This window comes from Perissodus microlepis, chromosome 14, assembly GCF_051167445.1.
Source record: "Perissodus microlepis isolate ML-2025 ecotype Zambia chromosome 14, ASM5116744v1, whole genome shotgun sequence".
In the NCBI taxonomy this organism is placed as follows: domain Eukaryota; kingdom Metazoa; phylum Chordata; class Actinopteri; order Cichliformes; family Cichlidae; genus Perissodus; species Perissodus microlepis.
This window is the reverse complement of record NC_140474.1, coordinates 25044202-25066712: the sequence shown is the minus strand read 5'-3', so window position 1 is coordinate 25066712 and position 22511 is coordinate 25044202. Positions and strand designations below refer to the sequence as shown.

At 37.0% G+C, this 22511-nt stretch overlaps 1 protein-coding gene across 1 annotated transcript in view; it reads right to left on the bottom strand.

Annotated features, from left to right (window-relative positions):
• zbbx (zinc finger, B-box domain containing) overlaps positions 1 to 22511 on the bottom strand; it is a 79816-nt gene that overhangs the window by 36484 nt on the left and 20821 nt on the right. Inside the window, exon 8 of the mRNA XM_084950979.1 lies at positions 9051 to 9233. Within this exon, the coding sequence (XP_084807105.1) occupies positions 9051 to 9233 (183 nt within the window). The remainder of the gene's footprint in view (positions 1 to 9050; positions 9234 to 22511) is intronic.

Here is a 22511-nt window from a genome sequence, read left to right as displayed (position 1 = left end):
TGTTTTTGTTCTCTGCCATGAAATCTTATTTCCTGTGTAGCTCTGATTTCCCTGGCACAGCAGCTTTTGTGCTGGTAAGATGCAATATGTTCAACTTATCATTCCTGAATCAACTTCTGATCTTTGCTCTAGGTGTAAAAAAGAAACAGATGGCTTTATCCACATGTTTTAGACACGCAATAAACTAAAAGATTACTGGTGCTCAATAAGAGAGGATATGCAGGACTGTCAGATGTGAGATACCCTCTTCACCTAGATTAGCCCTTTTAGAGGACATATCTGATGTCCCCCCCTGTCAAAAGAAACCAGGCACAGTATATCAAACCAGCCATGACTGCTGGCAATATTCGTATTTCTCTCCTATGAAAAAGTTCAGACCCCACCTTCATCTCCATGTCGCTTCATTTAATCTCCAAAGAAAAAGACATCTTTTTGACAAATGCTGGTCTGATTTCAGGCACTACATTCATAATAGATTGCTGTCTTTGTTGGGTTTATATGTTTGTTTTCTACAAATGTAAATTTCTGTGTAAGTATTGTCAAATTCATGAGTTAAATCCATCTAGTCAAAGGAGCTTGCAAAGAAAAGCGTCTGGACTTCTTTAAGTTACTTGAAGACGTTTCACCTCTCATCCGAGAAGCTTCTTCAGTTCTAAGGTCAAATGGTGGAGAGTCCCAGATATAAACCTAGTGGGAGTATCCCCCCACAGAGGGACAAAAGGACCCCCTGATGATCCTCTAATCGCCTGAGCCAAGGTGTGAAACTGGGTGTGGGTCCCAATCAGCCAGAGTTTCGGGTGTGTTCATTGTGAAACCTGGCCCCACCTTATCATGCGAATTCCTGAGGTCAGATGGCCCAGGATGTGAGTGGGCGTTAAGGCGTCCGGGAAGGGATCTCAAAACTGGATTATAGATGGCAGACAGTTGGTGTCGTAAACCCCCGCCTCTGTTCAAAGATGGTCGCTCACAGTGGACATAGATGGCTTCTTTCACTCCTCTTTCAAACCATCTGTCCTCTCTGTCCAAAATGTGAACATTGGCATCCTCGAAAGAGTGTCCTTTATCCTTAAGATGCAGATGGACTGCTGAGTCTTGTCCTGTGGAGGTGGCTCTTCTGTGTTGTGCCATGCGCTTGTGAAGTGGCTGTTTGGTCTCTCCAATGTAGAGGTCTGGGCATTCCTCGCTGCACTGTACAGCGTACACCACATTGTTAAGTCTGTGTTTTGGCGCCAAAACACAGACTTAACAATGCTGTATGCTGTACAGTGCAGCGAGGAATGCCCAGACCTCTACATTGGAGAGACCAAACAGCCACTTCACAAGCGCATGGCACAACACAGAAGAGCCACCTCCACAGGACAAGACTCAGCAGTCCATCTGCATCTTAAGGATAAAGGACACTCTTTCGAGGATGCCAATGTTCACATTTTGGACAGAGAGGACAGATGGTTTGAAAGAGGAGTGAAAGAAGCCATCTATGTCCACTGTGAGCGACCATCTTTGAACAGAGGCGGGGGTTTACAACACCAACTGTCTGCCATCTATAATCCAGTTTTGAGATCCCTTCCCGGACGCCTTAACGCCCACTCACATCCTGGGCCATCTGACCTCAGGAATTCGCATGATAAGGTGGGGCCAGGTTTCACAATGAACACACCCGAAACTCTGGCTGATTGGGACCCACACCCAGTTTCACACCTTGGCTCAGGTGATTAGAGGATCATCAGGGGGTCCTTTTGTCCCTCTGTGGGGGGATACTCCCACTAGGTTTATATCTGGGACTCTCCACCATTTGGCCTTAGAACTGAAGAAGCTTCTCGGATGAGAGGTGAAACGTCTTCAAGTAACTTAAAGAAGTCCAGACGCTTTTCTTTGCAAGCTCCTTTGACTACGATGACCTGGATGACTGAGAACCTTCACAGACACTTAAATCCATCTAACTTTTTTATAGCTGAATAACTGTACTCTTTTCTGTGTTGGTGATATAACATTTATTTATTCATTTGCATACAGTACGTATATTTTACTGTTTTTAGTTTTTCTCCTGCCTTAGAAATTATTGATTCCAGTATAGTTCTTGTCTGGTAGTGAGTGGGAGTGGGACTGGGCTTAAGGGACTGTTTTTGTTTTATTATGTTTTATTGAGTCTTGCTTAACTTATCTTTTTTTAATCGTCACTGATGTTGGAATATTTTATTTCTACTTTATTTTTGTAAATGGCCTAATGTTTCGGGAAAAAATGTAATAAACATAGTTAAAACAAAGAAAAAAATCATTACTGAAGGTGTTGCCATGGTTTTGCGTGGAAAAAATGTGTGGTTACTTCTGTTTAATCTGTTGGAGATTTTCATTCACTTCCATCTTTTCTGAATAGCTTTGTGGTGCTGAAAGCAAGCCTGACACCGTGTTTGTGTCCTTGTTTAAGTGGGTATTAACTCTTTCCTTGATGTGTGTTATTATTTTTTATTGCCATTCTTTCTATTCTTATGCTCTTATGCGAAATGGCTGCACTGAACTATAAGCATAAAATTTTTTTAATGAGTGCTCTTATTTTTTCTATTAAGAGATACTTATATTTACATCTGAAATGGGGGGGGGGGGGAATTTGGTTAAGACATTAGCTTACAATTTAGTGGATCATTTAATGAGTAGTTAATACAATTGCAGCCTACAACCAGCCCCTTAGATGTGATATTAAAAAAATAAACAATAGCTGTCTTTTGGGGGGGATAAAATGTTTAATAAATTTTGCACACAAAGGCAGCCATCGTTTTTATTTTGTTGCAGTTGTTGCTGTTTTTAAATCATACTGCATTCTGGGTAATGATGTCAAATAATTGTAACAGTCTTGGTCACAATCTCTGGATCCTCTAGCAAGACAAACATGTAATGTCTCCAAGAACCTCTATTTAAGCCCAAGCACAACCTAACTGAGCAGGAAAGCTAAACTGCCATTATCAGAGATGTGCATTAAAATGACAACTATGATAGAAGGGACGAGGCAGCTGTCTGACTTTTTAATCCAAGTCAGTGTTGTTTTCACACACAAACACAATCCATAATATTGACTCACACACTTCGCCTGGCCACTGTCTACCTTCATCCACTATGTCTGTATCCAGCTAAGTAGCTGCATCACTCTTAGTTGAAGAACAACATGCACTTTTTTTGCTGAGCTGGTGACACTGTTGGTTGTCAGGTTCCTGCTGACTGTTGGTTCACTTTCAGACAAAGCGACCACCATAATGAACAGTTTGCTGCTTAGTGGAAAACAGAGGTGGGAAGTAACAAGTACAAATACTTCATTACTGTAGTTAAGTAGAATTTTAAGGTATCTGTACTATACCCATTTTTAAACAAATATTTGTACTTTCTACTCCTTTTCAAAGCAGGCTCATTACGTTAGGTTTAATTTTTCACGTCACTGCAGGCCATCAAACATCAAGCCGATTTGGGCCTAAACAGTACAACATGAAAGGCTATCGTGTTCATGTATTTATCACCAGGGGGATGTCACATAAAAGAGATTAATGAGGCAAAACTGTGTAGCATAGTTGGAGATTACAGTGGGCTGGTGTTTTGTTTTTGTTTCCTTCTTCTTCTGTTATTTAACACAACACCGGAACGACTGCAGGTGTCCATAAATTGTGGTCGTGGTACTTCAGCAAGCATAGTTAAACGTGTCGCTGTACTCCTTTCTATGCCTGTGTAAAGCACCCTGTGTGTTAGATGTATCAAAACTTGTTTCCACCACTGAAAAAAAAATCCATAAGTCAACATTTTCATGTTGTTATTTTTTTTCAATTGTGAGTTTTGTTTTTTCTTTTCTTTTCAGTAATGGAAATTAGCTTTCATAGAACTACACAAATTAACTGACCTTTACTTGCTCTCTGACAGCATTTAGACTCCTTATCAAAGTGCATTTTAGGCACACTTGGTTTTGGTTATCACATCTTTATGGCTTTAACTAAACTAATGCATCAAATACAACAAGCCTTACTCCACCAGGACTTTCCTGCTTCTTTCTCCTCTTCCTATTGACAAGAAAGCTGTGAAGACTAAAATCAACCCTCTTCTTTCCTTTGGACTGGTAATCACAATCAAAAGCAGCACAATGTGACATTTCTTTTTCATAATTTATAATGGCGACCTTGTAATGATCGCTCTGGAGTGCCATTAATTTACCCTAAGTGCACTGCACACACAAAGTAATGGTGTCTTTCATAGGTCAAAATATGGATTATAAATTCAGGATTTTTCAAACAATGAAAATATGTGTTTATAACAGCCTAGATGAGTTTCAGGAGAGTAAATTTACACCTTGAGGCCCAAATGTTTTGATTTGATTTTATTGATTAGCATTCAAATATCTCAGTGAAGACAGAACAAAGATCTACCACAAAGCAAGAAAGCACGAGACAAGGCTAATCAAAAGGTATTGGCTGAAGCATTTGCTTATTACGCCAACCCTTTTAACAAAAGATCTTTTTGCATGCAGCTCCTGTACACAGGGCTCGAAGCAAATAATAAAACAAAGAAAAAACAAAACAAACAAACAAACAAGAAAAAAAAAAAAACTTTCCACCTTAGATAAGTAACTACATCAAAGCAAAAGAATCAAGAGGTTGTTTTTTTTTGCTCTTTTCATTCTTGATATATATATTTTTCTAATACTCTATTTTTAAACATATTTTTAAACAAGGAAAATGAACTACACCTTTTTAAATCACTGTCATAACTATTCCACAGGTTAACTCCTCTAACAGAAACAGAGTCATATTGACTCTCTCTGACTTTGAACAGCTTCTGAGTACTGGGGCAAAGCAAGTTATTTTGTGCTTTATACATTATCTGTGCCATTTTATATTCAACTAAATCATAAAATTTCAGGGTATTCAGATTAATAAACAAAATGTTAGTTGGTTCTATATAGTTTGATTGGTTTATAATTCTTATAGCTCTTTTTTGTAACTTGAAAATAGGAAGAGTGTTCGTTTTATATGCATTACCCCATATCTCCAGACACTAAGTCATATATGGAAGAAACAGAGTACAATAAAGTGTGTATAATGATTTTTTGTTCAGGACATGCTTTGTTTTATAGAGAATAGCAATGGTTTTTGACATTTTTGTTTTCACATGGTTTATATGAGACTTCCAGCTCAGCTTATCATCAATCATCACTCCAAGAAATTTATTTTCGTACACTCTTTCAATTTCAATTCCATTAACCCTGATTTTAGATACATTTTTCATTTGTCTAGTGCCAAAAATAATCAAATTTGTTTTCTTTATATTTAATGATAACTTATTTACATCAAACCAGTTTTTTAATATATTTAACTCCTTTTCCGCTGTAGTCAGAAGCTGTTCTAGGTTTTTACCTGAGCAGTACAGAGTGGTATCATCAGCAAACAATACACATTTTAACAGTTTGGAAATGCTACATATGTCATTTATATATAATATAAATAATTTAGGGCCCAGCACAGAGCCCTGAGGAACACCACAAGTTACCTTCAACTGCTTAGATTTTACATTATTGAATTCGACATATTGATATCTGTCATCCAGGTAACTTTTCATCCACTTGTATGCTAACCCTCTTATGCCATATCTCTCTAGTCTATTCATTAATATAGAATGATCAATTGTATCAAACGCCTTTTTTAAGTCTATAAAAACACCAACAGTATATTCCTTATTATCTATAGCATTAGATATCCCTTCTACAAGTTCCATCACTGCCATCGAAGTGGACCTTTTCACTCTAAAGCCATATTGGTTATCACTTAGGAGATTATGCTTCTCAATATATTTATCAAGTCTATTAACAAATAACTTTTCTAAAATTTTTGAGAACTGTGGGAGTAGTGATATTGGCCTATAATTGGTAAACTGACATCTCTCTCCGTTTTTATGGATTGGAATAACTTTTGCTATTTTCATTTGTGAGGGAAATACACCAGTTTGAAAGGACAGATTACAAATGTATGCGAAAGGTTGTACTATATATTCTATAATACTTTTAACTAATATCATGTCAATACCAAAACAGTCAGTGGACTTTTTATTTTTAAATGTCTTCACAATGTTAATTATTTCTCTATGAGTTACAGCACCAGTAAACATGGAGGACACATTCTGAGTAATGTGTTTATTTAGGTCGTTATTATTTCTTGACTCTGGAATTTCTTTTGCTAAATTAAAGCCAACATTTACAAAGAAATCATTAAATTCATTTGCAATGTCTTTAGTTTTATCAAGCACAATATCTTTATCTTTTTTACAATAATCTGGATAATTCTTATTTTTTGAGCCCTTTTTGATTATACTATTTAATATCCTCCATGTTTCTTGTGTGTTACTTCTACTTGGCTCCAATAATTTGTGGTAATATTCTTTCTTACTTGTTCTTATAATATTTACTAATCTATTTTTATATAACTTGTACTTTATTTCAGCATCTTTTGTCCTCTGTTTTATGAATCTCTTATATAGATTATTTTTTTTACATGCATCTTCTATCCCCTTTGTGATCCATGGCTTATTTGATCTGTGATGCTTTCTAGTGATTTTCATTAAAGGACAATGTTTTTCATATAGTGAAATTACAGTTGATAAGAATGCATCATATGCACTATTTGAATCTTCATTTGCAAAAACCTCATTCCAATTGTGTTCCTTTAAGTCCACCTGGAGGGCACCAATGGCTCTTGTTGTTCTATGTCGTATCATATCAAATATTTGATTCTTTTGTTTAGTTTTAATCCCAAAATAATTTTGAAAAATTGCAAAAACAGGAAGATGATCGCTTATATCAGTTATAAGAAGTCCACCTACTATTTCATGGTCAATTTTATTTGTGAATATATTATCTATCAATGTAGCTGTATCAATTGTTATTCTACTTGGTTTTATAATTACAGGGAAAAGGGAGTTACTATACATTGTATTTATGAAATCTGTTGTTTTCTGATGTCCATTTGGGTTTAGCAAATCTATATTAAAATCACCACAAATTATTTGCACTTTTTTATCATTTAGGTTGCTAAACATAGCAGCAAGTTTTTCATTGAATGTCTCAAGGCATGAACCTGGTGTCCTATAGATGCAACTTATAATTATATTGTTAGCTTTTTCAACATGGATTTCAATAGTGACACATTCCAATACGTTATCTATGGTGCTTGACATACATTCAATCAGACTACATTTCAAAACTTTATCTACATATAAAGCAACACCACCTCCTTTTTTATTCACCCTGTTCATTGTAAATAATTCGTATCCTTCCAGTCCCATTTCACTAACTTTCTCATTATCGAGCCATGTTTCTGATATTGCAATTATATTAAACTTTTTTAACTTACTTAAACATTCTGTAATTTTAGAAAAATTTTTATACAGGCTTCTACTATTGAAATGTATGACCGACAATGCATTTGCCATTTTAATATTCATATTGAATTGGTCATCTGTATAGTACTCACAAGTATTATTGGTGTTATTGTAGAAGTGGGTATCTGGGTCAATGTTACTTTCAGGGTCATGCATGTTGTGCTCTGCATAGTTAAACGTTTTGAAGTTCGTTTTCTCAGTGTGTGTGGCAAAATAACCACCTTGACAGTCCTTTTCATAATCAAATTCTTCCTCTTCAATATCTCTGAATGGAAACCTATAATCTGTGTCCAAACTTGTCATTTATGTGGTTTTTTTTGTTGTTGTTGTTTTTTCCATTGTTTTTGAGCCGTAAGGCCAGAAACACTTTCCATACCCATTGTTCATTATCCAATCGTCACTTTTCCAATAGATTCCATAGCAGATTCCTGATTATTTATATTGCTCTAAGTCTTTGAGTTCTCTTATATGTTGATGTTGAGTTCCTTTTAATAAAAATGACACATCAATTTTAAATATTCAGCCTATTACCAGAATTAAAAACATATTAAGTTATGTGTTAAGCAGGGAGGTTTCTATGTCTGTTGCTGCTCAGACTGGTGAAAATTTAAAGCCTGTATATGAAGTTTTAACATATAAGTTGAACACTAGTTTGACATTCAAAGACATTTCCTCAGTACCTTCTGACCCCAGCTGTTCAAAATGACTGCTGTTTGAATAAGGTCAACTGAGCTCGGTGGTATAAAAAGTCTGAAATGTCAATCTAACTGTTCTTGCCAGACCTACACAGCTGGAGGGCATTTTTTAGTCCAAAGGTGCATGCAGTTCACCAGCCTGCCTGTAGATACAGCCTGTGGATATAGCGTCAATTAGAGTTTGTTTGAAGTCTTTTCAATTGACTCACAGTGTGCAGGGGTAAAATTTAACAGTGTTAAGGCTTGTCTGGTATGTCTGAATTAAATTTTCACAGCCAGTTAACTGCAGTAGAGAAGAAAATATATTCAGTAATCAATGACCATTTGAAATTTTTTTTACATACGTAAAAAGTAAATAAATAATTGTTGGTATAACAACTGGCAAAGCCCCATTATTAAGAATATCATTTAATCTCATATTTAGATTTTCTTTAAATAAAATGGATGGAAAACACGTTTAGTATAATTTAATTAGTTTTTATTTTTCCCTAATTAAATAAATAATGAATAAAAATGACAAACCTCAAAAATTATGTGTGAAAGACAGAAACTTTGTTTTAAAGAAAACATGGCTTTTCTTATACTTCTCGTTTTAAAGCCCTGGCCTTGTTATCTAGTCCAATATTACATTTTTGTAAGTGTCATAGCTCATCTTACTGCAACATTTCAACATCCATTTAAGCTCTGCTTAATTTTTTGTCATCAAAAACTCAAGTAAGCAAAATGACTCAATGGACTGCCGTAGCAGTTCAAGTCTTTAATGCTGTATATTAGTTTGTTTAGCACAGTGCTTAGCACAGTTAAGCACATGCATACTGTACAATATTTAACGTATTAAACAAGTCAATGCATCTCCACTTTGATCATGTATACAACTAGCTGGGTAGTTTAGAAGACTTCATAAACACTGAATATTTATATATCAATAAGTATTAAATGGTAGTTATTACTTACCTTGCCGCAGTCAGAATTTTCCTCAGTTTCTGTTCTTTTTTCTGGACTCTCATTTCGCTGTCTGGAACTGGGGGTAGTACCAGGATTGGGATTAGGACTGGTGCTATAGTAGGAGCTAGGGTCAGTCTGTTTCTTGAAGCTGTTGACAACATCTCGAGTGCTCACACGGGTCTGTAAGTCTGTCTGTAACAGAAGGCCATAGCATGTGAGACTAGATCACTATGTTGTTACTCATAAAAATGACAGAAACTAAATACTGCAAATAATATAGCAGATGAAAAAAAAATACTGCATTAGGACAAATGGGGACGAATTGATACATAAGCTATAGCATAAAATCATAAAAGAGGTATTTATAAATTAAAAGTAAATGTCAAGGTTATTAATTTCTGCACAAGGCAATCCTATGAAAGTAGCTAACCTGCATTTCTCTGAAATGTTTGTTTATAAATAGCTCGATCCCACTTGCGGGAAAAACAAGATCAGAGGCAAAGCTGTGCATTTTGTTGTAAAAAAGCCACAGGAGTGCGGAGGTAGACTCTTCAACAATGCTATTATCACAAAGATAAGAAATGTTGATCAGCAATAACAATGAACAAAAATAAATTAATAAATAAAGGTCGTACTTTCTTTACAATGAATGTCCTAAAAGTCAAACTGCAGACAACAGAGTGACGAATTTTCAAGAAATGAAAAAGGTGTTGAACAAGCCTCATTTGTTACACAGTAATGACAAAAAGTCAATGAGATGAGGGCTCTTTCGACAACTGCCACGAACCCCATTTAGAGGTTACAACCTAATCATTTTAAGTGCTCATACTTACATCACTGGCATAACCTTGAAAGTCACAACAATGAACTCCATTTTATATAGTTAATGTGTGCATCTTTATTTTATGTAATATAATCCACAAAGAGCCTGGGCAGAAAGGGCGACATATATAGACTGGAGAAGGACATGGAGCCTCAAACTGAGCATTGTGGCCATCGCTATCTTGTTTTTGCTGTAACATCAGTGGAAATACTATTAGGTCAAAGAAAGATATGAAGGACAATTCTTAAGGAAATAAAAAAAGATCGTCTGACTTGGTGCTAGGCTGCTCAACTATGTGATGGTAGACATTGTTGATATTGGACTGCTTTAGAGAAACTACAATGTTGTAAAGATGGACTAAAAAAGTCTATTTTAAATACATTGGCTCACTCTTGCTATGTTTATTCACCATGTTTGGTCAAAAATGTGTCTTCACTACTACATTTAGGATTATAGAAAAAAGAATATATAGGCTTTAAAATGAAATGAAATGCTTGTCCACTGAGATTAGTGGACATCATAGTATTTCCACTGACTCACAGCAAAAACAAGATGGTGATGGCCAAAATGCTCAGTTTGAGGCAGTAAATGTAATAACCTGGGATCCAGCTTGAAACAAATCAGAAACACCTATATGATTAAACAATAAATAAGGAACATGGCTACCCTGCCTGTGACAGGGTTAAATTGGTCTCACCCTGGAGCCAGATCTGTGCATGGTGCTCACAGGAGGGAGCCCAGTGGCTGGCAAAGCCAGAAGGTGGTATAGGGTTTAGGTGCTCTGTGGATCAGGCACAAATCAGTGGCAAAGGTCCTGACGAATCTTGCTTTAGAAACATGGAATGTCACCTCTTCATTCAATATTGTATTCCATGACTAACCAAGGGTGCAAAGACTATAGACTTACATTTTGTCCTCAAGTAATACACCAACAAATGTGGAGTCAAGAAAACATTGAGGAACTGAAAGTTTTGTTAAAGCTACATAAGAGTTTTAGTCATTTTGATCATCTTTTCTGGCAATTATGGACAACAACTCATATTGGAGATATTCCTCACACTCGTTCTGTTGACATTTTTCATCACTGACTTTTTTAATGGAGATGTAACCACAGATTTCAACTGTGTTCATTATGTGCAATTTAGTTTGTGAGCTATGGTTTTGCTGCATTTCGACATTTTTGGAATTTAGAAAAGGTGGTAGACTGACAAGATGTAAGGCAGGGGTCTCAAACTCCAGTCCTCAAGGGCCGGTGTCCTGAAACTTTTCCATGTGTCCCTGTTGCACCACACCTGAATAAAATTAGTAGGTCATTGGTAAGAGTATAGAACTTGACTGCATGATGAAGTGGCAACCCCTAACCATACTCGAGTAAATTTAAGTAAATTTAAGTGTTTGGAAAAATGTACTTCTTAAAGTACTTCTATTGCACCATGTTCATTCACTTATGAGCTGCTGTAACATGAATCAAATGGCTGAATTGCCACCTCAGCATGCAGTCAAGTTTTATAGAGTCTTGCTAATGACCTACTAATTGTATTCAGCAGTGTTGCAACAGGGACACATGGAAAAGTTGCAGGACACCAGCCCTCAAGGACTGGAATTTGAGACCCCTGATGTAGAGCATTTTGTAAAAAAAAATGCATATCCATTTTTTTGGTCAGTGGGTGACACAAAAAGGAAACTGGCTAACAGTATTTAGGCTCTAACAAAAGCTGTGTGAACTGGAAAGATGAAAGATTTACTTTCCTTACATGCTACTTTATAAGAGCAAAAAGACCATGGTTTATGCACCAAATTGTTCTGTAATCTGTTTTTTTGTTTATTTGTTTTTGTTTATATGTGGACAAACAATTAGGTGATTAAATCTCTTTTCAATAACTATATTCCCACTAACTCTGCTGTAGTATCTAATATTGTGAGTCCAGATAAAGAGATAAAGTCATATTTTGACAGAAAGCACACCTAGGGCCAGATTTACTAATGGTCTGCGCCAAATGGTCTGTGCAAGACCATCTTCTGATGTTCCAAAGCTGCTGTATTTACTAAAGAAGCTCAGTGTCAATTTTGTGACTAAAGGGCATGGATATGAGTATTTTTATGGAAGCCATATTTTAGATGTATTCATTGGAGTTTTGCTTGTAGAACACAAGATTTTGGGAGGAGAGTCATTAAGTGAATCACATAAACTTAATTTACAAAATGTTCACATTATACAATTTACTGCGAATTGTATCGACTTACAAACACAAAAAAAACATGTTTTATTTTGGACCTAACATGGTTGTGATAGTTGTTGCTAGGAATGTTAATTTATTTGGAGTCAGAGACAGAGACGATATCAGAACAAGTGTGTAATTGGGTGGGTGTATCGCTCAAAGCTGTAAATGTGGTGCATATATCCTCAGGGGAAAATCTGTATTCCCCAACCACATGTTGACTGGTTTCCGGAGTTTGCTGGCTGTCGTTGGATGAAATCAGTCACAAAGAGGGTGCTACACTAAAAAGCTTGTAGTGATTTCTTTGGTTTCTAGCAGACTGCAACAGGACCCTGTAATCTGCAACCACTCACTTACTCACTACTAGCTGAGCAGTAAAACTAAATCATAAAAGACAAGGCATCATCTTCAAGGTAAAAAAAATGTATCTTATTGCTCAAACAACACACTTCCAAAAGCACAACTTTAACTGAAAGCAGACATACTCCATTTTTGGTTTGCATCACTCTTTTCATAGTTGCTGCTTAGAGAGTACTTTGCAAGGGTTTGCAGAAAAATCAAAATTTTCCATATAAACTTCAGGCAAACGCTGCAATCCACTAGTGGTCCAAGTGATCACAGGCAGGTTTTTGTTGCAGCACCATATAGCTTTTTGAAACCAATTTTAGCTAGCAACAGCAAGTAACTTCCTACACTGACAACAACTAGTCAGGGAATACCCATTTTTCACTGACCAATCACTGCTTGCCAGGGGTTGCTTACTGGTCTCTAAGGCGTGCGTAACTGGGGCTATGAGAAACTGCCAGCACATTTTCCCTAGTGAAAAATGTCCAGTAGGTAATTTCCAGGAGCTTGCCAACTGGTCTCTAGACCTGTGTGACTGGACCTAAGCTTTGGCTCTGTTATATAGGTTTCACTACACCCTTGCCCCAAATGTTTAGGGTCAAGCTCCAAATATTACTTCCTCCTCAGTAGTATTGGTATTTTGATGAAATAGAGCACAGCTTTAGAGTGCAAGAATCCCAATACAAGACACATACAAGGATGTTTCTTGTTTTACAAGTAACCAAATTACCTTTTACAGTAACCAGAGTGATTTGCAGTGTTTCAGGTTTTCAGTCACATTCTCACACAGATTAGCACACATTGAAAATGTCTTGTGTCAATCTGTCTTTTCCCAGTAGTCTTCACACCCAGAGCAACTGCTTTTTTCCCCTTAAAACTGGCAGTTTATTGACAGACAGGCGTGAAGTGTGACAGATTAATGTCTGAATGTTACAAACTGGCTTCATATTACCTACACTGCCACACAGCCTGTTGGAAAAAAATGAATAACACATGTACTTAAGCACCCGGCAATGTAACAGTTCATCCCTCACCCCTTTATTAACACAGGGATGGATCAGGATCTGATGTAATTAATGTGGTGTCTTTTTCTACATCTGTTACATACAGATTTCAGGTTTTTAATGGTGGGATTGTAATAACACAGATGTTCTTTTTGAGTCCTGCTGTAATCGAAACCATAAGATTTATCCAGGGAACAGATGTCTACAGGGATCCCACACGCAAAGTTCCCAGCAATTTCAGACAGAAAAAAAATTGCCTTTATATTAAAAACACCTTCAGCTGCCTCTAATTAATCTGAAACACATCTGTAAATCCTGCACAGCATATTTTTTGGTTAGCAGACAACACTTCAATTCTGGTGATGGGCACGACTGAAATGAACTGGTTGTGTCTTTATTTATAAATTAGTGCACTGTCCATAGATCACTTACAGAACTGTTCTCATTGTACTGTTCTCTGTACTCACTGGCACATTTTTAAGAACACAGCCTCATCCTAATTTGTACCACTTAGTAAGTCAGGCCCCAATGTACCGTATGTTATTTTAGTTAAACCTTTTTCTCCTGTCTTTATCTTGGCAGTAGAGCTGGGCTGTGAACATATGTGTATTAATTCCCAGAGTTCACATTGTAACCAAGCTGGAAATATGAAAAGAAAAGAATCTGGTGGCATTAAGTGGCAGAAAATCAGCAGCACTTATAAACGTGACAGACAGCTGCTTAAAACAGCAGCTATGATCTCTCATATGAGCAACTTCATCATCGAGTTCACTTTACAATTTTCCTGTTTTTGTGGAGCTGCTGTCATCCAGGTGACACGTGACCAAGTTTTGCAGCATGTACTGTACATTATGGTAACTTTGTTATTGCTAGCCTCGAAACTAGACCTGTAGCAACCTCAGAGATTCACACTGCCTTACAAGATTCAGATAAGGCACAGGCAATTTACTGGACACAGAGATAGAGATGACATAAGACTTTTAACTCATACATTTTTTTAAATGTGGGTAGGATGCCTCTCAATAAACTATGCACAACTATGCCACCATGAAAGCAGGCATTTTTTAGCAGAAGAGTTGTTTCTGTTAGCAACACTATCTCCTGAAAGCAAAAAGTACGACGATATAGAGTTCCTAGTCAGAGCCTCTTGTTCTGTAAAGGATTCTACATCTGGTCTTCCACAGTAACACAGTGTAATAATGTCTTATAGATGAATGGATTTGCATTCGCCCAACTAGACAGAAACATGCACTCAGTCTGAAATATCGCTGGTCTCATCAGCGATAGAAGCAAAGGCCAGCTAATTTGGTGATACACTCTAAGTGCTGAATTTAGTATCTTGTGAGAGGGAATGTCTCGAAAAATAATCCAACAAACCTGGGGACACTTTTTCTTTTTTTTGACTGCAATCTTTGCATCGCAATAAATTTTAAACAGTGCAACTGCTGAAGCAATTGTTCTGGTTCTCTTTCTGGTAATCAGATTATTATTTACAGGTATGAAATGTGGTTGTTATCAAGATTATCTAAGTGCTTCTGATACCAAATTTTGACGGCATGGAGACAATGAGCTGAGTCTGGTAGCAACCTTTAGAAACGTATGATCTAAAAACCATACAAACCTTTGGCTGACACAAATGCTTGAAAAGCTTTGATCTTTGCCAAGGTAACTGACAAGGTAACTCCCAATATATTAATTTCTTAATCCGATACGCTTCAGCACAAATATACAAACCACCCATAAAATAAAAAATAATATCATGTGAAAGAAAAGGTTTTCATAGAAATGTGTGGAGTCCTGTGAAAAACTGAGTATATTCTTAATGTTCACTGATGCTTTCATGAGAATTAAGAGAGTAAATGGCAGCCAGGTGATGTTAATAAATGCACTTGACTATTGATCACCATGAAGTGTGAGCACAGCTATAAAGGCAGAGGTTTTTGGCAGTTTACTAATCAAGAGCATTCAGGTAACACAATGTCACAATCTTCAAATGGACATCCCAGTAAATTCATCCCAAGGTCAGACCATGCAATGCTCAGAGAAACTCCAAAAAAAAACAACCAAATTATAAAAAATACCAAAAAACAACCTAGGAGCATCTCAGATCTCAGATGCAGCTCAGACTTTATGGACTTTAGTTAGCATGTTAAATGTTAAAGTTCATGTAACACGAGAAAAATAGCAAAGTAACCTCCCTGTATTTACCACAACAAAAAAACACAGCAGCTGCCTTTTGGTTGTACTGAATCATTTCACATCCTGTGACCGATCACAACTTGTGATGACTAAATGGTTGCTTAGAGCTTAAGGGTTATTACAACCACTTTTTGATAGCAACAAATTAGTGATTTTCAAAAATCTATCACACTTAATTGCTGCATTATCAGAAACAAATTGCATTCAATTACTAACTTGACCCCATTCAATCAAAGACAGACTGACTCGGTGTTATGGAAACATTTATGGCAGTTTTTTGTGACAGTGTTGGAATGCCTGAAGCAAAAAAAAAAACATTGAAGCGAGATTATTATCTTAATGGATAAAATAAAGTTTGCAGGTGATAAACTGCAATACTTTGTGAGTGAAGTATTGTCACAATATCATATCACCAAAATCATGCATCAAACAGGAAAGTATCCCCAGCACAACAGGAGATCTACAACAGAATGATTTAAAATGAAATAAAGTGTTATAAATGCCCAGGCAAAGTCCAGACCTCAACCTGGTCAAAATGTTGTGGTGGGACACTAAGAGAGCTGTGTATAAACGAAGCAACATTGTAAAATAAAGAATCAGACCATATTCCTCGAAAACAATGTGAGAGGCTGAGAAAGTTATACAGTAAACTTGTAACTAAAGGTGGTTCTACAAACTACTGAACAATGGGGAGTGTCTAGTTTGTCACAGGACTGCATGGAGTTCTGTGACAAACTCTCTTTTTCAGATAATTGTACTCATTACCTTTAATCTTTGTACTAGCTCTCATTTTACATAAGCTGCACTGACAAGCAAGTTGTCAAAAAATGTCAAGCATCCAAATTCTGTCTTTGGTTTGCAATAACATCAAAACTTTCAAAGATGGCCTCCTAAAAGTTGTTTCACAAATGACCTCAAATGAACTCATATATGTGCTTGTACCCTTTTAATCAATTTCAAACTGCAATCTACATAATAATAACGTTTAACAGGTCAGAATATAAACCATGGCAAGTCGTTATGTAACTGTAAGTGCAGCCGTCTTCTCTTTGAATTTTTGTCAGACAATCACTAAAGCCTCAAATCCTCAAAGACGGTATTTGGGACAGCCCTAGACTGCATAGAGTGGGTACAGCTTTGAACTTCTCCTTTCTTCTTTTTTCCTTCTTCAGACAACTTCTGTCACTTTTCGTTTGTACAGCTAATTGTAATACAATAAATGCCTTCAAGGAGAAACTGTCCGAAAGTATGCACTCATATCATCATACCATATCATAATGCACTGTCAAGAATTCATAGACACTTTTTTAAGTTAATTCAGCCTCATATCTAAAGGTGAAAAGTTTTGTTCAAGTGTTTTTGCCAAAGTCTTTTGGGAGTATCAAAGCTTTCTTCTACACTGGGTTTAACTGTTAAGATTCTGAAAGCCATCCTTCAAATCTGACATCAAAAATAATGCAGTTTAAAGTTTACACAACGGCTTAAAATGGTAAAACAATCATGATGTTTTCGTCATTAATATTGGCTCTTAATTGTGCACACAGATTCTCGTTCACTTGGAAAATCTGTCCAACACAGTGCCACAAAGTATCATTTATTGTAAGTGAGATAATCCCATCTATAATTTTTCCAGGATGTTGTTTAGCTGTGAAACCAGGATCACTGAACTTGCCTTCAAGAGAGTATGTTATTAAGGTCAAGGGAGTAATTTTAACTTTCCCTTTGGAAACAGACAAGTGATGCAGGGAAGACTTTGCGCACAACAATGAAAAGTAAACTCGCCCAGTCGCATCAATCAATTACTTAACCATAGTTTTTAGTTTCTAAAACCACCAGAGTTCTGCTAAGTTTTACAGTGCTGTAAGTTTTCTAAGCATCAGAAAGAAAGAGTGAGGGGGTGAGGGTAGTATGAGAATATAACATTTTCATAACCTTTACATTTGCTAAATTAGGCACACTATTGTCAATTATAATTAATGCTGTAAAGCTTAAACTTAGCTATTAAGTTTCTTGATATATCATCACATACCATATTCATTTGGTACTCCCTACAGGTTAGGCTAAATCAAATACTGAAAATGCTCTGCAAACATTAATTGAACCACGTTTGGGAGTGTGTGTGTGCGGCTGGACACAGGAGCTGATGAGGCACCGATGAAAGCCCCAAAACAGCATAGTGATGAAATTAATATTCATTTCGTCTTTTTGTCTCTCTTCCTCCCTCATTCTTTCCAAGGCAAATAAAACAGGATTAGCAGAAGAGAGAAAGAGATATGCCTGCGTCAGCTGCATGTGTATAATCCTCAGTTTTTATGTCCTGCCAAAATACACAGTTTTGCATTACAAGGGACTAAAGTGAGGATAGAAACAGAGATGAACACTGAGGAGATGTAGATGGACAGTTGTCTTGTGTGGTTTCATAGAGCTACTTCAGTGTGTGCAGTTTTTCTCTTTGTCAGTATCCATGGCTTTGTTTCACTGTGGTGGCTACTGTATACACATCAGTGTCTCCAGCCAATGAGAAGTCAGGTAGCACACAGGATAAGTACAAGGAAACATAAATAAAGTGGGGTCGGTACCTGACCGGTCAGTACCAAAGTGCCTGTACAAACAGTGTTTATTTATGTGTTAATTCTTTTATTCAATTCAATTCAATTTTATTTATATAGCGCCAAATCACAACAAAAGTCGCCTCAAGGCGCTTCATAGATACAGAGAAAAACCCAACAATCATATGACCCCCTATGAGCAAGCACTTTGGCGACAGTGGGAAGGAAAAACTCCCTTTTAACAGGAAGAAACCTCCGGCAGAACCAGGCTCAGGGAGGGGCGGCCATCTGCTGTGACCAGTTGGGGTGAAAGAAGGAAGACAGGATAAAAGACATGCTGTGGAAGAATAACGTAGCTGTCAGGAAAATGCCCAAAAAAGATTAAGCTGACAGTGTCATGATATCATGTTTGGTTTTGCTCTGCCTGAATACAGCAAAAGGGCAGAATATTCAAAGGCCGGGTGTAAAAACAAAGTTGAACTGGAAAATTTAGAAAGATTTACAGGATGAACAGTTACATCCATACAATTTTGGACAGAGACAACACAGTTCCTTCATTTCAGGGGAACAAAAGTAATTGGACAAATTAAATAACTGAAAATAAAATGTTTATTTCTAATACTTGGTTGGCAATGACAGCCTGAAGTCTTGAACTCATGGACATCACCACATGTTGGGTTTCCTACTTTTTAATGCTCTGCCAGGCCTTCACTGCAGCGGCTTTCAGTTGCTGTTTGTTTGTGGGCTTTTCTGTCCAAAGTTTAGTCTTCAACAAGTGAAACGCATACTCAATTAGATTAAGATCAGGTGACTACCTTGGCCATTGAAGAATATTCTACTTCTTTGCTTTAATAAACTCCTGGGTTGCTTTGACTGTATATTTTGGGTCATTGTCAATTATGTCTATTATGAAATGCCTCCCAATCAATTTGACTGCATTTGCCTGGATTTGAGCAGACAGTATGATTCTGAACACTTCAGAATTCAGCAGCTTCTGTCCTGTGTCACGTCATCAATAAACATTAGTGTCCCAGTGCCACTGGCAGCCATGCACAACCAGGCCATCACACTGCCTCCGCCGTGTTTTACAGATGATGCTTTGGAATGTGAGCTGTTCCACGCCTTCTCCATACTTTTTTCTTACCATCATACTGGTAGAGGTTGATCTTGGTTTCATCTGTCCAAAGAATGTTTTTCCTGAACAGTGCTGGCTTTTTTTAAGATGTGTTTTAGCAAAGTTCAACCTAGTCTTTCTATTCTTGAGGCTTATGAGTGGCTTGCACATTACAGTGAACCCTCTGTATTTACTTTCATTTAGTCTTCTCTTTATGGTAGACTTGGATATCAATACGCCTACCTCCTGCAGAATTATTCTGCGATCATCCATTACTGTTGTCTTCTTTCCAGGTCTTTTTTGCGTTGCTGAGTGCTCAGTGCGTTTTTTCTTTCTCAGGATGTACCAAACTGTAGATTTTGCCACTCCTGATATTGTAGCAATTTCTCAGATCGTTTTTTGTTTTGTTTTGTTTTTGCAGCTTAAGGATAGCTTTCAGCTCCTTTGACTGCATGTTTTCTGTTCAGAGCAAAATCTTCCAGATAAAAGCACCACACCTCAAATCAAATCATCATACACACAACTGCCCATGAAATAGCCTTTGAGTCAATTGTCCAATTACTTTTGGACCCTTTAAAAACGTGTTAAGGAGCTGAAACTCCTAATCCCTTCATCCAATTTGAATGTAGGTAACCCCAAATGAAAGCTGAGAGTCTAAAAATCATATCCATATCCAATATATAACTAAAATTGGAATATGTTTCAATAAACAAGTTTAAAAAAAAAAAACTTGTGTCAGAGTCCAAATATATATGGAGCTAACTGTAGTTATGAACCTTGGAATACAGTTGGCATGGATTTTAGCAATTTTGTAAATGCAAATAGTTCCAAGCAGTAGCCAAAGCTTCGTCAGTGGACTGTAGTCAGATGCTAAAATCAAATCCTCTCTCAACAACTACATAAGGGAACATGAGCTAAGGAACAAAGAGTGTCAGAGGGCTGTTGCCAAGTTTAAAAAAAATTCCAATGCTCAATGGTGCGAGGGGCTTCAGTGTTGAAAGTGTATGTGGAGCTGCACCCCATCCTCTTGGGCTGATACAACAGATAGAAAAGGGGTGAAATATTGGTAGAGAAAACCAAGGTGGAGTAAAAGATGTTTTGTTTTGTTTTTTGAGCCTTCTAAATGAAAGCACAATCAAAGCTTGTGCAACTAAAAAGCAAATAAAAGTCCATGTTGTAACAGTGGCTTCTTAGGCTGATTGAAATGTCTTAATGCAGGCAGACGCTGTGCCATCATTTGTTCTATCTTCAAATTTGTAAACTTGGCTACAATCTCAGACAACAGACATTTCAGACAGACAGATCTAGATCAAGGTGGGTGTGGGGTCAAACCCCACTAGGTTTGATCATATAAAATTGGCTTAATTTGGATTCAGTGACAACCTTAAATAATTTATGTTTGTTAATATTTTGAATTCCAGGGTGATTACCACAGCTCTGGGTGGTGGAGGTGGACTACCAAACACTTCCTTTACATAAAGCTGAGACAAAAAAAAAACTTTTACCACTGTGTCAAACACTCTTTTTCACTATCACATGGCATGGAGCATCAATAAGAGCATTGATATAAAATCCTAACAATACCCATCCCTATTAAAGCAAAAAAGGGTATCCATATAAGCTGAGCAACAGTGCATGACAGCTTGTTAATAATTGTTAATACACAAAACGCTTAGCGCTTAAACCCATAGAAACATATCTTGTCGAGAAACAGAATAGTAGCGTATATCCATATGACATATTGTATCTTTTGATTATTCTGTACATCCTTGGATAAATTAGCTTTCCCTTTTAGATGTGCTTTCCATACTAATTTGGCTTAATAGGCCGCTGATTAACAAAAACAAGCCTTTGTGTGTCTACGTGTGAGTGTGTATTTGCATGTGGTTTCAACTATTGTATACTGCAGTGAGCATTTGTTTATATGAGTACAAAAAATATAATCTGTATGCTTGTTATCTATTTCCAAAAGTACACACTGAAGGTGTCTGAGAAGTGCAGGCTTGTGTCTGAGTATCTAATCTCAGGTCTTGGACAACTTTTAGACAATATGTTAAATAATAGTGTTACTCTGTTGTACCTATGCACATCCACTGTCTGCTTCTCTTTATATTGTGACTTAATAAACAATTGTTCTACATGACTTTTAATTGGTATTTACAACTACTCAGATTAATAGACATTATCTATAGAATCTTTCCTCTGCTGTGAAAACAGCATTGGCTTACTGTAATTAAACTGTGACATTGACCTGCTGTCTTGTCTTTCTGTCTTTCACTGAAGACTGCTGTTAGCACTGTTTAATTGACTGCTGTTGAGGAGTGTTTTCTGTCTTTAAAAGAGTGTGGTAGGGCTGTGTTTTGTACATCTATGAGTAGCCTTCAGTAATCTGTTTTTTTAAACACTTATTTAACCTGAAAATTAAGCTCTTGATATATAGAAAATCATCTCTGAAGAGTGAAGATACAGTGCTCTTTAAAAGTCTTGAGCCAACTGTTTCTTTATATTTTGCTTGCAAGAACCCAAACTTTGTTGTAAATTTTAATGTGGTCTTGAGCAATTGTTCTGCAGGCTTTCTGAATGCCTTTCAAAGCTTTTCTTTATAGATTGACTGCTTTGGTCAGGTCCAGTCCCTGTGCCTGAGCAAATTGGACAAGTGGCTTAACGGTATCTCTAGCTGATGAACAGTATCTGAAAGTCATGTCCGGAGAAAATAGGAAAAAATCCAGCAAAGACCTGACACAGGACCTGAGGGATGGACCTGATCCCTCAGTGGATTCATCAATTGTTGACTAAAGCCTGATCAGAAATAGTCTCAATGGAAGGGTGGCTCTCAAGAAGCCATTCTTAAGGAGGGGAAACAAGGAGAAAAGGCTTTAGTATGTCAAATTACACAAGAACTGGACTGGACCAGTGGCACCAGGTCTTATGGAGTAATGAATGCAAATTTGAAATTTTAGCTTCAAATCCTTCAAGTCCTCATCAGAATATGTACAGAGGAGGTCAGGAGAGAGGTACAACAGTGAGTGTCTACAGCCATCTGTAAAACACAGCGGAGGCTCTGTGATGGGTTGGTGCTGTATTTAGACCGGTGGAGTTGTGGCTCTTGACAAAATTGGTGGAATTATGAACACAGAAAAGGATCCGATTTTGATCAACCATCTCAACTGCTACATTTTTCAGCTTGACAATGATCCCAAACACACTAACAATGTAC